This window comes from Drosophila bipectinata, chromosome 2L (assembly GCF_030179905.1).
Source record: "Drosophila bipectinata strain 14024-0381.07 chromosome 2L, DbipHiC1v2, whole genome shotgun sequence".
In the NCBI taxonomy this organism is placed as follows: domain Eukaryota; kingdom Metazoa; phylum Arthropoda; class Insecta; order Diptera; family Drosophilidae; genus Drosophila; species Drosophila bipectinata.
This window is the reverse complement of record NC_091736.1, coordinates 13,640,463-13,655,604: the sequence shown is the minus strand read 5'-3', so window position 1 is coordinate 13,655,604 and position 15,142 is coordinate 13,640,463. Positions and strand designations below refer to the sequence as shown.

Genomic DNA, 15,142 nt, shown 5'->3' with positions numbered 1-15,142 from the left:
ATTCTCTAACTTCTGACCATCAAAGATAATTATGGCCTATTATTGCATGTTGATATTTTAAATAATATAATTACACTTAATGACAAAGCGTTTGTCGTTGTTTGTAAATAAATCTTTATAACCAGGTGAGTAACACGTTTATAGAATTATTATGCCATAAAGTTGGGGTTGAGTTGTTTTTTAGGGGTCATTAATACCAGCTCCTAATTTTAAACCCATTTCACTTTTGGTCATTTATGTATTGTTATATAGTAACCATAATACCATTATGTTCAAACCAGCGAATCAAATAATTATGGTCGGGTCACTACCCTCAAAAAATAATAAATAAAGTGAGTTTTGAAAACAATTTTTATTTAAAATTTGCTTATAATATCAAAATAAAATATTTCTTAAACTGTATGTAAGGGTATATATTAAGTTCGTTTAATATTAATAAATTCTTAGATAAATTAAAATATAAATTAAAAACTTGTCTAAAAGGCGTCAGCTAAACCAGAAACCACAGAAAAATGCAAATATGGCTATAAGATTGACAATATAATGAATTGTCTGTCAATTTTCGCATGTTTGAGAAAAGTCAACCGACACACGTGAACAAAAAGCTTCTCACTAAGATTTGCCTTTTTTTTTTAAATAGATTCCAAATCCGGTGAGAAAGGTTAAAGCTTACAAAAAAATGATATAGAAATGATGTGGCAGGTAGTCCCCTATTAAGATAACTCATACTATTAAAGTGTTTAACTAGCTTACGGATTGCTATAATTAATACAACTAAAATAGTCAACTACGCGATAACGATTTGGTCAGAATCGGATATAAAATCAGCGCGACTCGTTAACTGTTTTTCAAACGGTCGCGATATGTGTAGCATTGAATACGATGCGGAGGTCTCCGCCCCGCCCAAGCATCTGGATATATCATTCTTCGAGGAGGTGCTGGACACTGCCCTGAGAACTTCCAAGGCCAAAGTGCTCTCCATTCACATCAAAATGGGCAGCAACACCGGCGAGAACTACTGCAGCCAAATATACAGGACGAAAATATCCTTCCAACTACCCGGTAAACCTGTGCAATCAATGATGTTCATCGTAAAGAGTATACCACGCCTGGAATCGGTGGAGTTTATCGAGGACCTGCAGGTCTATCTGAAGGAGAAGGTCACTTATTACGATGTCCTCCCCCGCCTGGAGCTGTTGATGAAGTGCAAGCAACGTTTTGGTCCCAAGTGGGTTTAGTTTTAAATAATATTTTAAATATATTTTTTGAATCTATCTTCCTTTTGCAGACTCTATCATTGCATTAAGCAGCCGGAAAGCACCATGGTGTTTGAGGATCTAGGCCAGTTGGGCTACGTGATGGCCTCCCGCGAATTGGGTTTGGATGAGGAGCACTGCCGATTGGTTATGGAACGACTAGGAGAATTCCACGCCACATCCATGGCACTAGCAGAGCTGGTAAGTAAAATCGGTCTACATATTTAGAAAATAAACTTATGAGAGTCCTTTAGGATCCACACATATTTGAAGCTTATAGTGATGGAATGCTGTCGCCCCAAGGCTTGGCCAAGGATGACGGCCTACTGATGAGCTTCTTCTCGGGCAACGGCCAGGAGCTTCTCCATCTAGTGAACACTTGGCCTGGATTCGAACGCATTGCTGGAAAGATTGACAAATACCTGAAGAACCACAGAGCCAACCTGGAACGCAGCCAGGCGCCGCAGGACAAGGAGATCAAGGTCCTAAACCACGGAGATCTGTGGGTCAACAATATGATGTTCAAGTACGATGCACAGAAGCGGCCCCAGGATCTTGTCCTCATCGACTTCCAGCTGAGCGTGTGGGGCAGTCCAGGCATCGATCTCAACTACTTCTTCTACACCAGTCTCAACTTGGAGGTCCTGCGCCACAAGAGACCCCAGTTGCTTCACGTTTACCACTCCCGACTGGCGGAGACGCTGCGCAACCTGGAGGTGGACGTCCCAGTGCCTAGCTACGAACAGATCCTCGAAGAAGTACATCGTCGAGAGGCCTATGGATTCTTTGCCAACTATGGCATCTTTCCAACCATCAGCCAGGATAAATCCCAAACTGCGGACAATAACCTGGAGAGCTTTAAGGATGCCGATTTTGCCAAGCAGAAGCTGCGCCAAATGTTCAGTTCACGCCGACTGGCAGACACACTACAGTATACCCTGCCGCATTTCGAGCGTAATGGAGTATTAGGATAACTAAAGTATAAGTTGGGTTTAATAGTTTTCCCCTTCCAATAAAAATAATGAAAAATCAAGTCTAAAAAATATATTTTGTTACGTGAATTTTAGAGTCATTGTTAAAATTGCACATGTTTCGTATTTGTATTGAAATCACCAAGGGAGTACAAAAGAAAATGCATGTAAAAAATTACTTTTAAATTAATCTGCACACATACAAAATAATGTCTTGCCCATATGAACAGTCCGGGTAAAACTGGGCAATCAATTAAACTAGACCTATACATAAATTTTTACTCATTCACTGTTTGTTGAACCGCAGCATGTAGTTCCCAAACCAAAAATTATGCTTATATACTTAATGAACTAGACAACTTTATGCTTATTGGTGTTGGCCTATGGTTCAATTGATTCTGTGCGTGTTCCGCCACATTGTGTTTCCTCTTTTTTTTTTTTGGAAATTGGCCAGATTAGCTCCAAACATCGGCGGAATAGCGCTTCTGAGCCTCCATCTTTTTGATATACTGCACGGCATCGGCCTCACTCATGTTACCTTTGGTGGAAAGAATTTTCACTAAAATGTTCCTAACATCCACGGCCATGTTTTTGGCGTCCCTGCAAGGAATAAGAAGTATAAGTATTTTGATAAAGAACCATCGTCTATGTCCCACTTACCCGCAAATATAAAAGTGTCCCTTGTTTTCTCCAATCACGTTCCATATCAGATCGGCATCCTGCTCCAACAGGTGTTGCACATAAATCTTCGACGCCTGGTCGCGGGAGAAGGCCGCCTTCAGGTTGAGAGTTCCCTTCTTGACCCACTCCTCCAGCTCGGACTCGTAGATGTAGTCCTCGCTGCGTTTGCGGCAGCCGAAGTAGAGAATCGACTCGCCCACAGTCTTTCCCTCATCCCGCAGGTACTGCCGCTCTTGGATGAAGCCGCGGAAAGGCGCCAGACCAGTTCCCGGGCCAACCATAATGATCGGCGTCTCGGGCTTCGTGGGCAACCGGAATTGAGACTTGCGGATGAAGACAGGCACCTTGACCTCCTCACCATCCTTGGGCTGCTTGTTCTTCAGGTAGGTGGTGGCCACGCCCTTGTTGACGCGTCCCGTTGGAGTTTTGTACTCCACCAGCACGGCAGTCACATGCACGTCGGTGGGATGCAGCTTACCCGACGACGAGATCGAATAGTATCGTGGCTGCAGGCGGGGCAGCAGCTCGCAAACATGGTCGATGGGAGGGCGGCATGACTTGATGTCCTCCAGGATATGGACAATGTTGCGGCAGGCGTCCTGAATCCAGCTCTGGTACTTTTCCTTACCCTCTGGACTGATGGAAGCCATGCTGCGCAGCAATTCCTTCTCCTTCTCGTCCGTGCAGTACTCCGCCAACTCCTTGAGGATGTGGGTGCGAGGAATAGCCGTAATTTCCAAGTAGTGGGTCAAGGCGGTGCGGTAAGTGGTAGGGCAGGGGAACGGATGCTTCTTGCTGCTGTCCGTGTCCGTGTTGATCAGCGAGAAAATAGTGTCCAAGTCGGCATTGCACAGCTGGCCAAGTTTCTCAACCAGACCCTTGTCGTTGATGGGATACATGGCCACATGGTCGCCAGCATCGTAGCGCATCTTGGAGCCCTCAATGCTCAGCTCGATGTGCATGCAAGAGCGGCCACCACCCTTGTGCAGCTCGCGGTTGACCTTGATGGGCGCCAGGAAGGGATTCTTGGCGTCGAACGGCGGGCGTTGGTTCTGCACGGAGTGGAGACGGGCGATCTCGCCAGTGTAGATGCGATCGGGCTGCGCGTCCGGCTGCTCCAGCAGACGGTATTGACGGATGAGCACCTCCTCGCCGCCACCCTCAATGCCGAAGTGGTCGCACACGGCGGGCCAGAAGCGATCCTTCCACGTGATGAAGTCATCCTCAATGCTAGCGGGAGAAGAAAGAATAAGTCGTGTGCTAAAGGTTGAAAGGACACTCTCTTACTTGGCATCGTCGTCGCCGAGTCCCAGTTCGAAGACACGGTTGGCTCCCAATTCCTCCAGTCGCTTATCGACGTAGATGGCTACCTTGTTGTAGTGCTCATAGGTCTTGTTACCCAGTCCAAAGACCTAAAATAGATATGAGAATAGATGGAAAGATTTTATTAAATGTTTAAAAAGTTATCAAAAAATAGACTTTGAAATCTATTTTCAGATACTAGCCCTAACTTATTCATCGAATTGATGGACAGATCTGACTATTTTCCACTTTTTCATTGATCTTTATTTGATCTTTTATTACCGCACATTCCATTTGCCTCCACACTCTCGTATTGTTATTAAAAATGTGATTCAAAAGGCCGCGCAAAGTTCGCGACCTTGGCGAGCGCCAAATGTTGCTCAAGAGTGTTGAGGAGACGAACGTGTTTAGCATTTTCCGACTTACATGTGTGCATGTAACCGGCCCGACCAATTAAGTTGTAACCCCAACAATAATCATACATATTGCATAAGATTAGGGACGGACCCCAAGAGAGGGGCCTCCAAGATTGTTGCCTACGAAAGGCTGGCTGCTGTGACACTCGAACGCAATTATGAGACGTCTGAAAAGCCCGCCAATTCAAATGAGATAAAGTATCTTTAGCTTGAACTTCGAAATTAGTCTGAGAAAGTATTTTAAACAAATAAACAAAACGTAGTAAGTAATGAATATTAGTCACGCAATATCGCAAACTATTTTCTTGTTTTTCTAGATTTACAATAGAACTGGTAATTAATCTGGTAATTAATGTATCTATTTCTCATTTAGGATACCCGGAAATAGTATTAACCAATTTCAAATGTTTACTATCTCCTTACATCAGCTGGAGCCAAACAAAAACCTGATAGTCTATCTCTAACAATGCCAAAAATGGACGCTATTGATAGCACTCAAGAGGGTGGTAACCAGGGTTATCACCAGGAGGGGCAGTGTTCGATAAGCGTTTGAAAATGTTTGTATTTCTGGTCATATCTGAAGGCCAGGCTACTATGTAATCGGCCATTGTTTAGATTGTGTCTCCGATTTGGGTGCTATTATCGCTGGCACTCACCGCATAATTAAGTCCAGTCAGATCAACGTCGCCGTTGGTTATCCATTCGTAGAACTCCATGGCGTTGTCGGTGGGATCACCCTCACCATATGTTGCCAGGCAGAATACGGCCAGCGAATTGTCAATGTCCTTCAGTTGCAGCAGCTCCTCCATGTCGCACTCCTCGGGATCGGCGACCATGCCCTTGAGACGGTACCGGATACCCTCCTTGGCGAGGCGGCCGGCGAACTCTTCACCCGTTCCGGTCTGCGAGCCATAGAACACCACCAGGCTACGTCCGGAGGCTTTGAGTTTCTTAATGAAGGAGTTATCCGTGGCAGTAGTGGTACTAACTGTGGTGGGCCTGGAAGACACCCTCTGGTTAGATATATTCCAAGATTATTTTGGGATTAGAGAGCTTACTGGATAGAATAGCTGCGAGCGGGCTCCTCTTCCTTCTTGCGGCTTCGTAAAAAGTAAAAGGCAGCTCCACCGATCAGCACCGCCAACAGGGCTATGTCTAGGAGGCCCAGGAAGGGTTCGTTTCCGCCGGCAACGGCTTCGGCCGCTTCCTCGATTATTTGCTCGCTGGCGCTGGCCATGGTGGTGAGATGTGTGTGACTGCAAAGAGGGCATAGAATTTTCAGTGCTTTTCAGTTTTGCGAAGAGCTTTGCATAAAATTTATATCAGTGGATTTGCATGCCGAGCACTTTGGACACGCACTGTCTAATATATTCCACGTAAGCCAGAACGCTTCGGCTGCTTTACATTCTCTAACGGTAACCCGCTTCCGCACTTGTCTTAACGGTACTCGGTGCGATCTCGCTTTCGCTTAAATGTTTCGTCACCACAGACTGACATTGAAAACACGTAGGATTTAAATCGATTGTACCTTGGGTTTCTTTTTTTTTCTCTCTCTTTGTATATAGTACAATTTTTTTTTTAGCGGCCACCTTTTGCTATTACTATTATTATTTGCTATTAAATTTTTAATTTTGAACGCGTTCGGTAGCGCTACGTCTGGTCGGGTCAACAGCGAACTACCAAATGAAGGCCGAAAGCAACAGGTTTTAAACACTGAGCTTATCGCGTGAAATGATGAAAGTTACAAATCATTTTTGCAATGCTTATTTTTTTTATATCAGTAAACAATAGAAATTCTAGTAAATAAATAATTACAATTTTCATTATCAATTTTGATAATTCTAGGCTAAATATATACTTCAAACACAAAAACATTTATAAACATTTTTTTTGGGGGCATTATCTTAATTATGTATGTTAACCCTTGACAACGATCTCATCTTTTGTCAGTGGATTTGTTGCTGGAATTGCGTATCGCAAATATCGCAGAGAGTTGCACTTTGAATTGTGAATTTGCTTAATGCCTTAATGTTGCTAATGCGAGGGTCTGTTCGGCTGGCTCTACTTTGCATACATATAGTAGACGACCACTATCCGCGTAATAGTTCTTGTTGCTGTGGTCAACAAAAGGCACAAAATAAATATTAAACATGTGCCAGCAGCGCCGGTGACGAAAGACTGTATGGTAGAGGAGGCAAATTAGTGACTTTTTATGGGTCACCCCATCGTCGGGGTAATAAAATGATGCCACCGGAGTTTTGGGGCTGGGAAAGTGTAATGCACTTATAATACATTAACACTAATTACCAGCCTAATTGGGGCTAATTTTAGATAAGATACTTTGAATACAAATTAGACTACGGCTACTTTTAAGGACATTGCTGATAAATGTTTGAAAGCATTTATTTTATTTTCAAATCATTATGATTCTCTGGAATCTGGAGTACTAAGAGATAACCAACAGACTCCCCTAATCAAAAAAAAGGCTCCAAGATTGTAGTACCTGACACAACCCCTTTCTTCTAAGAATGTATTTCAAAGTTCCCCAGCCACGATGATATTTGTTAATCGTTTGTCGAAACAACACACTAAGCATGACTTGGCATTTAATTCCCTTATCGGAACCAACACATAAGCCAGCTGATTCTACAACTTCTAACGGTATAATTATGGCCAAACTAATCCTTTTTCTCGCAAATATGAGTTATCTGCTTTAAAATGTTGATACGTGACACACGAACCGTTCAAGGCAAAGTGAATATTTTAAAATAAATCGATCGATATACAAATAGTCGATTTTCATACCAAGCTTTTTGCTCTTAGGAAGTATCCACTGTACAACAAGGTGATGTGTCGGAAGATGAATCTGATCAATGGGGACAGCTGGAATGTTTATAGGTGGTCTTGAAACACGATTCACTAATACTTCGTTATGCAATGCGAACCCAAAGCTTACAATCTGCTGGGAACGCGCTGATCTAGTAAAAATAGCACGGAATAATAATAAAAACGTAATAAACTAAATTACACGCAGTGCCGGAGAGAGAGAGAAAGAGAAAATGTCGGACGCGACTGCTGGAGATAGCCAGGGATGGGGGGTTTCAAAAAAAAAGAGCGAGCTCAGCAACAGGTACTGAACTTTAAACTCGCCTTAAACGTCCTCACTCGCACGCACACGTGCGCGTCTCTTTAGGTATGTGTGTGTTTGTGTGTGTGTATTAGTGTTGTCTCCCCAACTTCGTCGTTGTAACCTTGACCGTCAAAGCAGTGATCGTCGTGTACTAGATATCAATTAATTTATGTATTTTGGCTGCGCCTTCATTTTCCTACAAATCGAAAATGCGCATTGCCAGAAACTCACCGATGCGACTACTCCCTTAATTGCTGCACTATATGCGCCTCTTCCTGTTGGTCTTTCCGCACTGCACACGTTTTATTATCCAAAGGTCTAATTCGCTTTAAATTAAAATGATAGAGGTGGATCGATGGGTTTCCACAAAATTTGTACCTACGGATTTGTATCTTTTGGATTTGTCTACCTTTGGTCACACTAAAAATACTGGCCACACTGGAAGGGTATCGTTATCTCCTCTGGGGTCAGGCATCTAAGGCGCGCGTTTTAAAAACCTTTTATAAATCTCTTTTTTTTAAAGATTTTGAATAATTTGGACAAGTTTTTGTATTTTTTGGGCTTTATTTAACTTTTTTGAAAAGTTAAACATTTTTTTAAATCGCCCAATCCCGTTATCAGAATTTTTTTGTTTCCGAGGCTAACTTTTCTTCAATTGAATTTTCAAATTCCTTCTCGAGGAAATTTAGTTTAGTTTTAGTTAAATTCCCGTCAAATCGCAATTTAAAACACTTTTTAAACTTAAATGAAATTACTCTTATACTTTTCAAATGTTGCCAACTATGCTAAAGAAATAGTAGATCGGTAAAAACATCGATAGTAAGAACATCAAAAGTGAAACATCGATAGTATTAGGTGGCAAGTCGATGTTTCTGCAGCACTAACTAGCAGCACATCTACTTAATTTTGTTGTCTTTTATTTTATTTTTTTTTATGTTTGGAACGGGTGTGCTTACGTTAATGAAGTTTTGTTTTCATTAAGTAGAGGCGTGGACGTAAAAGTCACATCTAAAATAGCCTGACAGCTTTCTCCTTCGGGCGGATTCCAATTGTGAAACTTACATGCAAATGCCCGTGGAGCCAGTCTTCAGATTCGTGGACGAGCACCGAGCACAGCAGAAATGCCATTAAAGTTCTTAAAAAAGTGTCGCCAGTACAATGTGACGTCCAAGAGTTTGTTTGTTATATCAGTCCATCACCTGTTGGGTGAGTAAACCAGGGGGCGTAGCAGCCTGCCTCGCGACAAAGCAATAAGCCAACAGCTGCAGACTTTTCATTAAATTTTTTTTAATTTAAATAATTGGAAATGTGTTTGATATTATTTTTTATGCTCTGTCTGGATATAAGTTTTTGAGTTTCTATATTTTAAAGCTGAAATAGTATCAAAATACTTGTTGCACATTACCCTTTAACAGACCCTTAACAGAGCTAGGACAGATAACAGTGCTATGTTAAGAATTACTCACAAAAAAGGTGGATTACTAATTAATTAAATAATCTCCCATTTTAGACACCTCCAGCACTGTGGACTGCACCATTAGCTCGGAGAGCAAGGGACAAGAGTGCCTGGATAACGTGTGCCAGCGTTTGGTCATCCACCAGTCCGAGTTCTTCGGTTTCAGGTACCTGGTCAAGGGAAAGGAGGACGAGTACAAATGGATCGACTTGGAGCGCTCCCTGAGCCGGCAGCTGGAAAAGTATGCTTCTGGGACCAAAATATACCTTCGGGTGCGCCACTATGTGACCACAGACGTACGCCTGCTGAGCGACGAGGCGACACGATTCTACTACTTCCTGCAGCTCAAGAGTGACATCTATGAGGGACGCATCGCCTGCGACATTCGGACCGCGATCCTGCTGGCGCTCTACTGCCGGCAGGCGGAGTACGACAGCTACCAGGGCGACAAGCAGAGCAAGGACTATCTGAAGAAGTCCCTGGTGCTGCCGCGCAACATGCAGGGCCTGGCCAACGACGACAGCATGCTGGAGGGGCTGATCGTGGAGGTGCTGCAGCAACAGCCGGGCCTGGCCCATCTCAGCCAGAGCCAAGCGGAGGAGATGTACATCAAGTGCTGCCAGCACCTGGACGGCTACGGGGAGGAGCGGTTCGCTGCCAAGGACACGTTGGGCAACGACATGCTGTTGGGCCTGGCCATCAATGGAATGGTCGTAAACTCGGACAATGGACGCCAGTACTTCCCGTGGAAGGACTTCCAGACGGTGACCATTGACAAGCGGACTATCAAAATTGAGCAGAACAAGCTGGACGGCGACGGAAGCATCGTGGGCAGCTTCATCTTCAGCGAGGCGGACACGGCCCGCTACTTCTGGAAGCTCTGCATCAGCCAGCACAAGTTTTTCAAGCGATACATCGACACGGCGACGTCCTCGAGCCTGGGCAGCGGCGCCGAGGTGGAGAGTGGTCCTCAGGGGGACTACGACTACGCGGATGTGGCCGCCGCCGAGTTGCAGAAACAACAACAGATGCAGCAGCAGCAGCAACAGATCCAGCAGCAGCAGCAACAACAACAACAGATCCAGCAACAGCACCAGCAGATGATGCTCTCATCCAACATATCGCTGGCCGCCAGTCAGAGTCAGAGCCAGCTCCTGGGCCAGAGCAGCTCCTGCCTCGATCTGAGCAACAACAACTTGCACAGCAGCAACGGCATGCTGCACCACGTCAGTGGCAACAACAATGATGAGCGGGAGCGCCTCAAGGCAATGCTGCCAACCTACCGTCCAGCACCAGACTACGAGACAGCCGTGCAGCTAAAGTACCGAACTCCGTCCGCAGAGCTACACAACGTAGCGCTAGCCCTGGCAGCTCCTGGGAATGCTTACTTTGCCGGATCCCAGCCGGATGTACACAATCCTGGGGTGTACACCGAGAACCTGCTCTACGGCCATCTGACTTCGCATCGGTATCCGGACGTGGCGCAGCCAGCTGCCCTCCATCACCACATCAATCTGTACCAGACCCAACAGCAGCACCAACAGCAGCCGCAGCCCGTTAGCACGGCCCAGGCGTATCTGGAGCTGTCCCAGCGCATGCACATGCTGCGCCACAAGGCACCGCCGCCGTATCCCGTCAATCGTCTCAGCTCCTCGTCCACGCCCGACCTAGCCGTGGCCACGCCCCGTCCGCTGCATGGCTACCGCAACTATGTGAGTGGCTCGTCGCCGGATCTAGTCTCCAACCGGACCCTTCTCAACGGTGGCCAGTACTTGGCCCTGGCGGCAGGCAATCATGCTGGCAACATGCCCACGTCTTCCGGTGCCACCATGCTGCACCAGTACCCGTACGTGGGGCACATGGGGCACTCGCAACCATACCTGCCGCCGCAAGGAACCTTCGAGAACCTCAACATGATCGAAGAGCAGCCATCCATAATGTCGCAGTTGCGCCAATCGGCGATGAGTCAGGCCGCCGCTGCTGCTGCCTCTGCTGTCGTTAATCACAAGTAAGTGTATCGTCCGATATGGCATCTATTCGATAATAACAATGGTTTCCAATTGCCGTAGCTCGTCCACCCTGCCGCCAAGTGGCTACCGCAGCTCCGTGCCTCCGCCAGCCAGCAGCCCACAGCCACCGCCGGTGACCACAGCTCCTCCGAAGGTAGCAGCGCCCACTCCATTGCAACGGAGCGTGGAGAACGGATCGATCGAGCCCATTTACGAGAACGTGCCGCTGCCCCAGCGAGCATCTGGAGGCAGCAATGGAGCGGCGCACGCCGAAGCTATGCGCCAACGAGCCTCCTCCATACAATCGGCTCCACCGGGAGTGGTTCCTGTCCCGGCGGTTCGGCACACCAGCACCACCAACATTACTGTCAACGCCCCACCAGAGGATGAGATGACGCGCAACATCAAGATCTTTGGGGCGGATCGGGCGGCCAGCACGGAGGTGCAACTGATGGAGCCGCAGTCGCCCAAGAGAGCTTCTCGCGCAGCTAGTGCAGCTCCCACTGTGGGAGTGACGCTGCCGAACCGTCAGTATCGTTCCACTGTCAGCCTCAACAAGTCGCCGACGGTGGATGTCATCTCGCCTGCCAATGACTCGCTCCAGCAGCAATTCAGTGCCATGAATCTATCATCCGCCAACACATCGGCGTCCACCTCCTCCGTGTTCAATTCGACGCTAGACACCACATACTCGTCGGCGGCCAGCAAGGACACCAAACGAAAGAAGCGTTGGAACTTCCTGGCCCGAAGCAAAACCCCCGACAAGCAGAAGGCCGCCACACTGGGCAGGGAGAAGGCCACTGCTGGCCAACACGCCAAGCTGGCGGCCAAGCTGAAACTGGCCCAGGATGACCTAAACCTGCCCAATCGTTGGTCGGTTGGGGTCAGCAAGCCTCAGCCGATTTCTGGCCGGTATTCCAAGGATAAACTGGTGAGTGAATGGAACTAATTCCTCCTTTTTGAACCTAATCTTTACTCTCTTTGCATCCTAGTGCCAAATCCTCAATGAGAAGTTGCAGGACTCGCAGTTATTCATGGAATTCGAACGCATACCGAAGCGCCGGGAACATGCACTGTACGAGTGTGCTCTATTGGAGGAGAACGAGTCAAAGAACCACGATCCCAACTTTCTACCCTATGACGACAACCGTGTACGACTCACACCCTCGATGGACAACAGGCATGGCTACGTGAATGCCTCGTACATATCTGTAAGATAACACATCTGATCTCTAGTATCTGGCGAGATAATACTCCTCCTCCGTCTTGTTATCAACAGGCTACAGTTGGGGTCAAACAAAGGTTTTACATTGTGGCCCAATCTCCGCAAGACACACAAACAATGCGCATCTTCTGGCAGTGCGTCTGGGAGGCGGATGTGTACCTGGTGGTTCAGCTAGTCGAGGACATAAGCTACATTCCGCAGACCAGTCAGCAGCGTCTGGAGTTTGGACAGGTTTTTGATTTCCTAATGCGAGAGATCGTCCTGAGATCTAATTCCATATCCTTTTGTAGTTCCAAGTGTACCAGGAGTTCTCCCAAACCACCGATAGATGCACTACCAGCAAACTGCGCCTCTTCCATGCGCCCTCGCGACGCTACCGTTCCGTCTGGCATCTGCAGTACGCAGACTGGGCCGAACAGAACTGTCCTCGCGACCTCAATCACTTTCTGGACTTTCTCGAGGAGCTGAACTCGGTGCGGCTGGCTTCCACGCATGAGGTTCCCCCCGGACACAACACCAATCCGCCGGTTCTCATTCACTGTCTGGAGGGAGGCGGCCGGTCAGGTGTTACTTTGACGGCGGATCTATTGCTCTACACTCTAGATCACAACGAGGTGGGTGATGAGATACTCTTCATAGACTTTTTAATGATCCTTGTTCTTTTAGGACCTGGACATACCCCGAGTTATTGGCCAGCTGCGTCACCAGCGTGATAGCATTATACCCTCCCTGGCGCAGTACAAGTTCATCTATAACCTTCTCGTCACCTATCTGAAGCGCACGAGGTTGATCTAAAGGACATTGGACGTATTTTGGGGGGAAAAGGATGCCTATTACATATCCTGTAGACCTGTATCATTATGTTTTTATTGTTCCGGGGGGTATAGGCGCCTTTTAATTCCAATTGTTTCTATTTCATTAAGTTGAGAATTCATAACCAAACCATAAAGCTAACAACAACTACCACGAATTGTGTTAAAAATAGTGCCTAGGTAGTTGCATTGATTAGCAGCGCGAGTAACAAATTTATAAATTTATATTCGGAAAGCAATAAAAACAATAGAACTTTTATAATATTTAACATATTTATGTCGAACGATTTTAAACATAAAGCTTCCAAATGGAAAATCCATCCAATAAATTGTGAAAATAAAAGATTAATAGTTTTAATGGGATGTGGGGGATCAGAATGGATTTAAACTTATTTTTGTTTAATTTTTGTTTTTATTTATTTTTACAATACAATTTAGGTTTCAATTTGAATAACTTTTTTATAAGCCTAAAAAGCAAATTGGTAGTTTTGAATCTTAATTTAAAGAGCATAATGTTTGTATACATCTATATATTTCTTTTTCTTTTTTGATTGTGAAGGGTTTCCTTGGTTTTCCACAAAAAAAAAACATAATTTGATTTTTGCCTAGGAATTTAAGCTATGTTCGAGTTTGTATCTTTTATCTTGTATATATATATATAGAGATTTCTTGTATATAGGTAAATATATGTGTATATATATTTATTTGTGTATATCTAACATGAATTAATGCACACTCACAAAAATAGAAATATATGTATATATTGGAGTCCTTTACGTGACGTGAGAAAAACATGTTCACAAAAATTGATTATTTTGGATTTCTTTTTCAAGTCTCTCTTATAAACTTACTATTTCTGGTTGGTTTTCGATTTGCTTGTACTTTGATAGTTTCATTTCTGTTGTGTGCCTTTGTGTCTAGGTGTCTTTCATTAATGTTTTCATTTTTCATTAAAAATATTGCATGTCTTTTTCTTTTCATTCACATTCGAATGGGTTTCTCTTTTAAATACAACGATTTCTTTGTAAAACAGAAATAAATGCGTAATCCCCATTTTTTGTCTTAAAAACTATATATTTGGAATTGGAGCGAAGGTTCTTTCAAGGTAACGTATATATATATATAGTATGTATATGTAGTAGCAAAGTTGTACATAAAAAGCGAATTAGTGGAATTAATATGAGAGCTTTGATTTGTTGGCTTCTTGTGCTGGGCATTGGGCATTGAAATTCGTACATTAGGTTCTTCTTAAATATCTAAATGCCGAATAATTAGGTCTGCTTGGGGGGTCTGCCTGCAGACTGCACATCTTTTGAGAGAAAAAGGCAATTTAATGTCAGGGTTCGAGTACGCAATTTGGCTAAATTATAATATAGTTCGTAGGCTAATCATTATATTCCAGACAGTACTTAATGCTTCGGTGTAGCGAAAAGATGATTGGATTGAAACCACAACCTTAACAAATTTTGGCAACTCTAATTACTAAAAATATACGAATACAAAATTATATTTTTAGTTCAGAGTAGAGTTCTAGAGCCTATTCCTTATAAACAGTAAAAAAGAGGGATTTCTAGAAGATTTTTGAAAGAAAAGACCACATTAAAATAAGTTGCAAGTTTACCCCAAAAACTATATATATTCTTAAACAGAAAAGGCCATGTTTTTCAGTCTGTGTCGAGACGTTATACTCGTTTTAGGAGCTAAGATTGTAAGACTGATATCTAAGTAGACCGAGGAAGTAGTAGAAGAGTACTATATTCAATAGCTGCCATAGGAGCGGTCAGGTAATATTTGTTATTATTTTATATATGAGTTTTTAGGGTATAAGTGAGAAAAGTTATTAAAATTATATGTTTTTCTGCAAGAATTTATAAATTAAAAAAG

The 15,142-nt window shown here is 44.5% G+C and overlaps 3 protein-coding genes across 5 annotated transcripts; 2 read left to right on the top strand and 1 right to left on the bottom strand.

The window, feature by feature from the left end:
* The first annotated feature begins 863 nt into the window (after positions 1-863).
* On the top strand, positions 864-2,230 carry LOC108125409 (uncharacterized). The gene is made up of 3 exons (XM_017241591.2): positions 864-1,228; positions 1,289-1,457; positions 1,511-2,230. The coding sequence occupies exons 1-3, from the start codon at positions 864-866 to the stop codon at positions 2,228-2,230; spliced, it is 1,254 nt and encodes a 417-aa protein (XP_017097080.2).
* Positions 2,231-2,285: 55 nt separating this feature from the next.
* Cpr (Cytochrome P450 reductase) lies at positions 2,286-8,145 on the bottom strand. 3 transcript variants are annotated; one of them, XM_017241589.3, is made up of 6 exons: positions 7,988-8,145; positions 5,685-5,882; positions 5,283-5,625; positions 4,196-4,320; positions 2,888-4,138; positions 2,286-2,827 (listed from the first exon to the last, which is right to left on the bottom strand). In XM_017241589.3, the coding sequence occupies exons 2-6, from the start codon at positions 5,861-5,863 to the stop codon at positions 2,683-2,685; spliced, it is 2,043 nt and encodes a 680-aa protein (XP_017097078.2). In that variant the 5' UTR covers positions 5,864-5,882; positions 7,988-8,145; the 3' UTR covers positions 2,286-2,682. The 3 variants fall into 3 exon arrangements, with proteins under 3 accessions (XP_017097078.2, XP_070133703.1, XP_017097079.2); XM_070277602.1 differs by lacking the exon at positions 7,988-8,145 and adding an exon at positions 6,155-6,300; XM_017241590.3 differs by lacking the exons at positions 5,283-5,625; positions 5,685-5,882; positions 7,988-8,145 and adding an exon at positions 4,493-4,637.
* Positions 8,146-8,605: 460 nt separating this feature from the next.
* On the top strand, positions 8,606-13,601 carry Pez (protein tyrosine phosphatase non-receptor pez). Its single transcript, XM_017241545.3, has 7 exons — positions 8,606-8,962; positions 9,267-11,220; positions 11,282-12,152; positions 12,214-12,432; positions 12,501-12,677; positions 12,737-13,060; positions 13,113-13,601. The coding sequence occupies exons 1-7, from the start codon at positions 8,878-8,880 to the stop codon at positions 13,239-13,241; spliced, it is 3,759 nt and encodes a 1,252-aa protein (XP_017097034.2). The 5' UTR covers positions 8,606-8,877; the 3' UTR covers positions 13,242-13,601.
* Positions 13,602-15,142: the final 1,541 nt, after the last annotated feature.

What these genes read in the sequence shown, in the direction of transcription:
- LOC108125409 (XM_017241591.2), top strand. Translation starts at nt 864, where the DNA reads ATGTGTAGCATTGAATACGATGCGGAGGTCTCCGCCCCGCCCAAGCAT. An exon ending in AAGCAACGTTTTGGTCCCAA is followed by an intron (nt 1,229 to 1,288) that starts GTGGGTTTAGTT and finishes TTCCTTTTGCAG; the next exon opens with ACTCTATCATTGCATTAAGC. An exon ending in CCATGGCACTAGCAGAGCTG is followed by an intron (nt 1,458 to 1,510) that starts GTAAGTAAAATC and finishes AGAGTCCTTTAG; the next exon opens with GATCCACACATATTTGAAGC.
- Cpr (XM_017241589.3), bottom strand. Translation starts at nt 5,863, where the DNA reads ATGGCCAGCGCCAGCGAGCAAATAATCGAGGAAGCGGCCGAAGCCGTT. An exon ending in GCTCGCAGCTATTCTATCCA is followed by an intron (nt 5,626 to 5,684) that starts GTAAGCTCTCTA and finishes GGTGTCTTCCAG; the next exon opens with GCCCACCACAGTTAGTACCA. An exon ending in TGACTGGACTTAATTATGCG is followed by an intron (nt 4,321 to 5,282) that starts GTGAGTGCCAGC and finishes TATCTATTTTAG; the next exon opens with GTCTTTGGACTGGGTAACAA.
- Pez (XM_017241545.3), top strand. Translation starts at nt 8,878, where the DNA reads ATGCCATTAAAGTTCTTAAAAAAGTGTCGCCAGTACAATGTGACGTCC. An exon ending in TCTGCTGTCGTTAATCACAA is followed by an intron (nt 11,221 to 11,281) that starts GTAAGTGTATCG and finishes CAATTGCCGTAG; the next exon opens with CTCGTCCACCCTGCCGCCAA. An exon ending in ACACTCTAGATCACAACGAG is followed by an intron (nt 13,061 to 13,112) that starts GTGGGTGATGAG and finishes TTGTTCTTTTAG; the next exon opens with GACCTGGACATACCCCGAGT.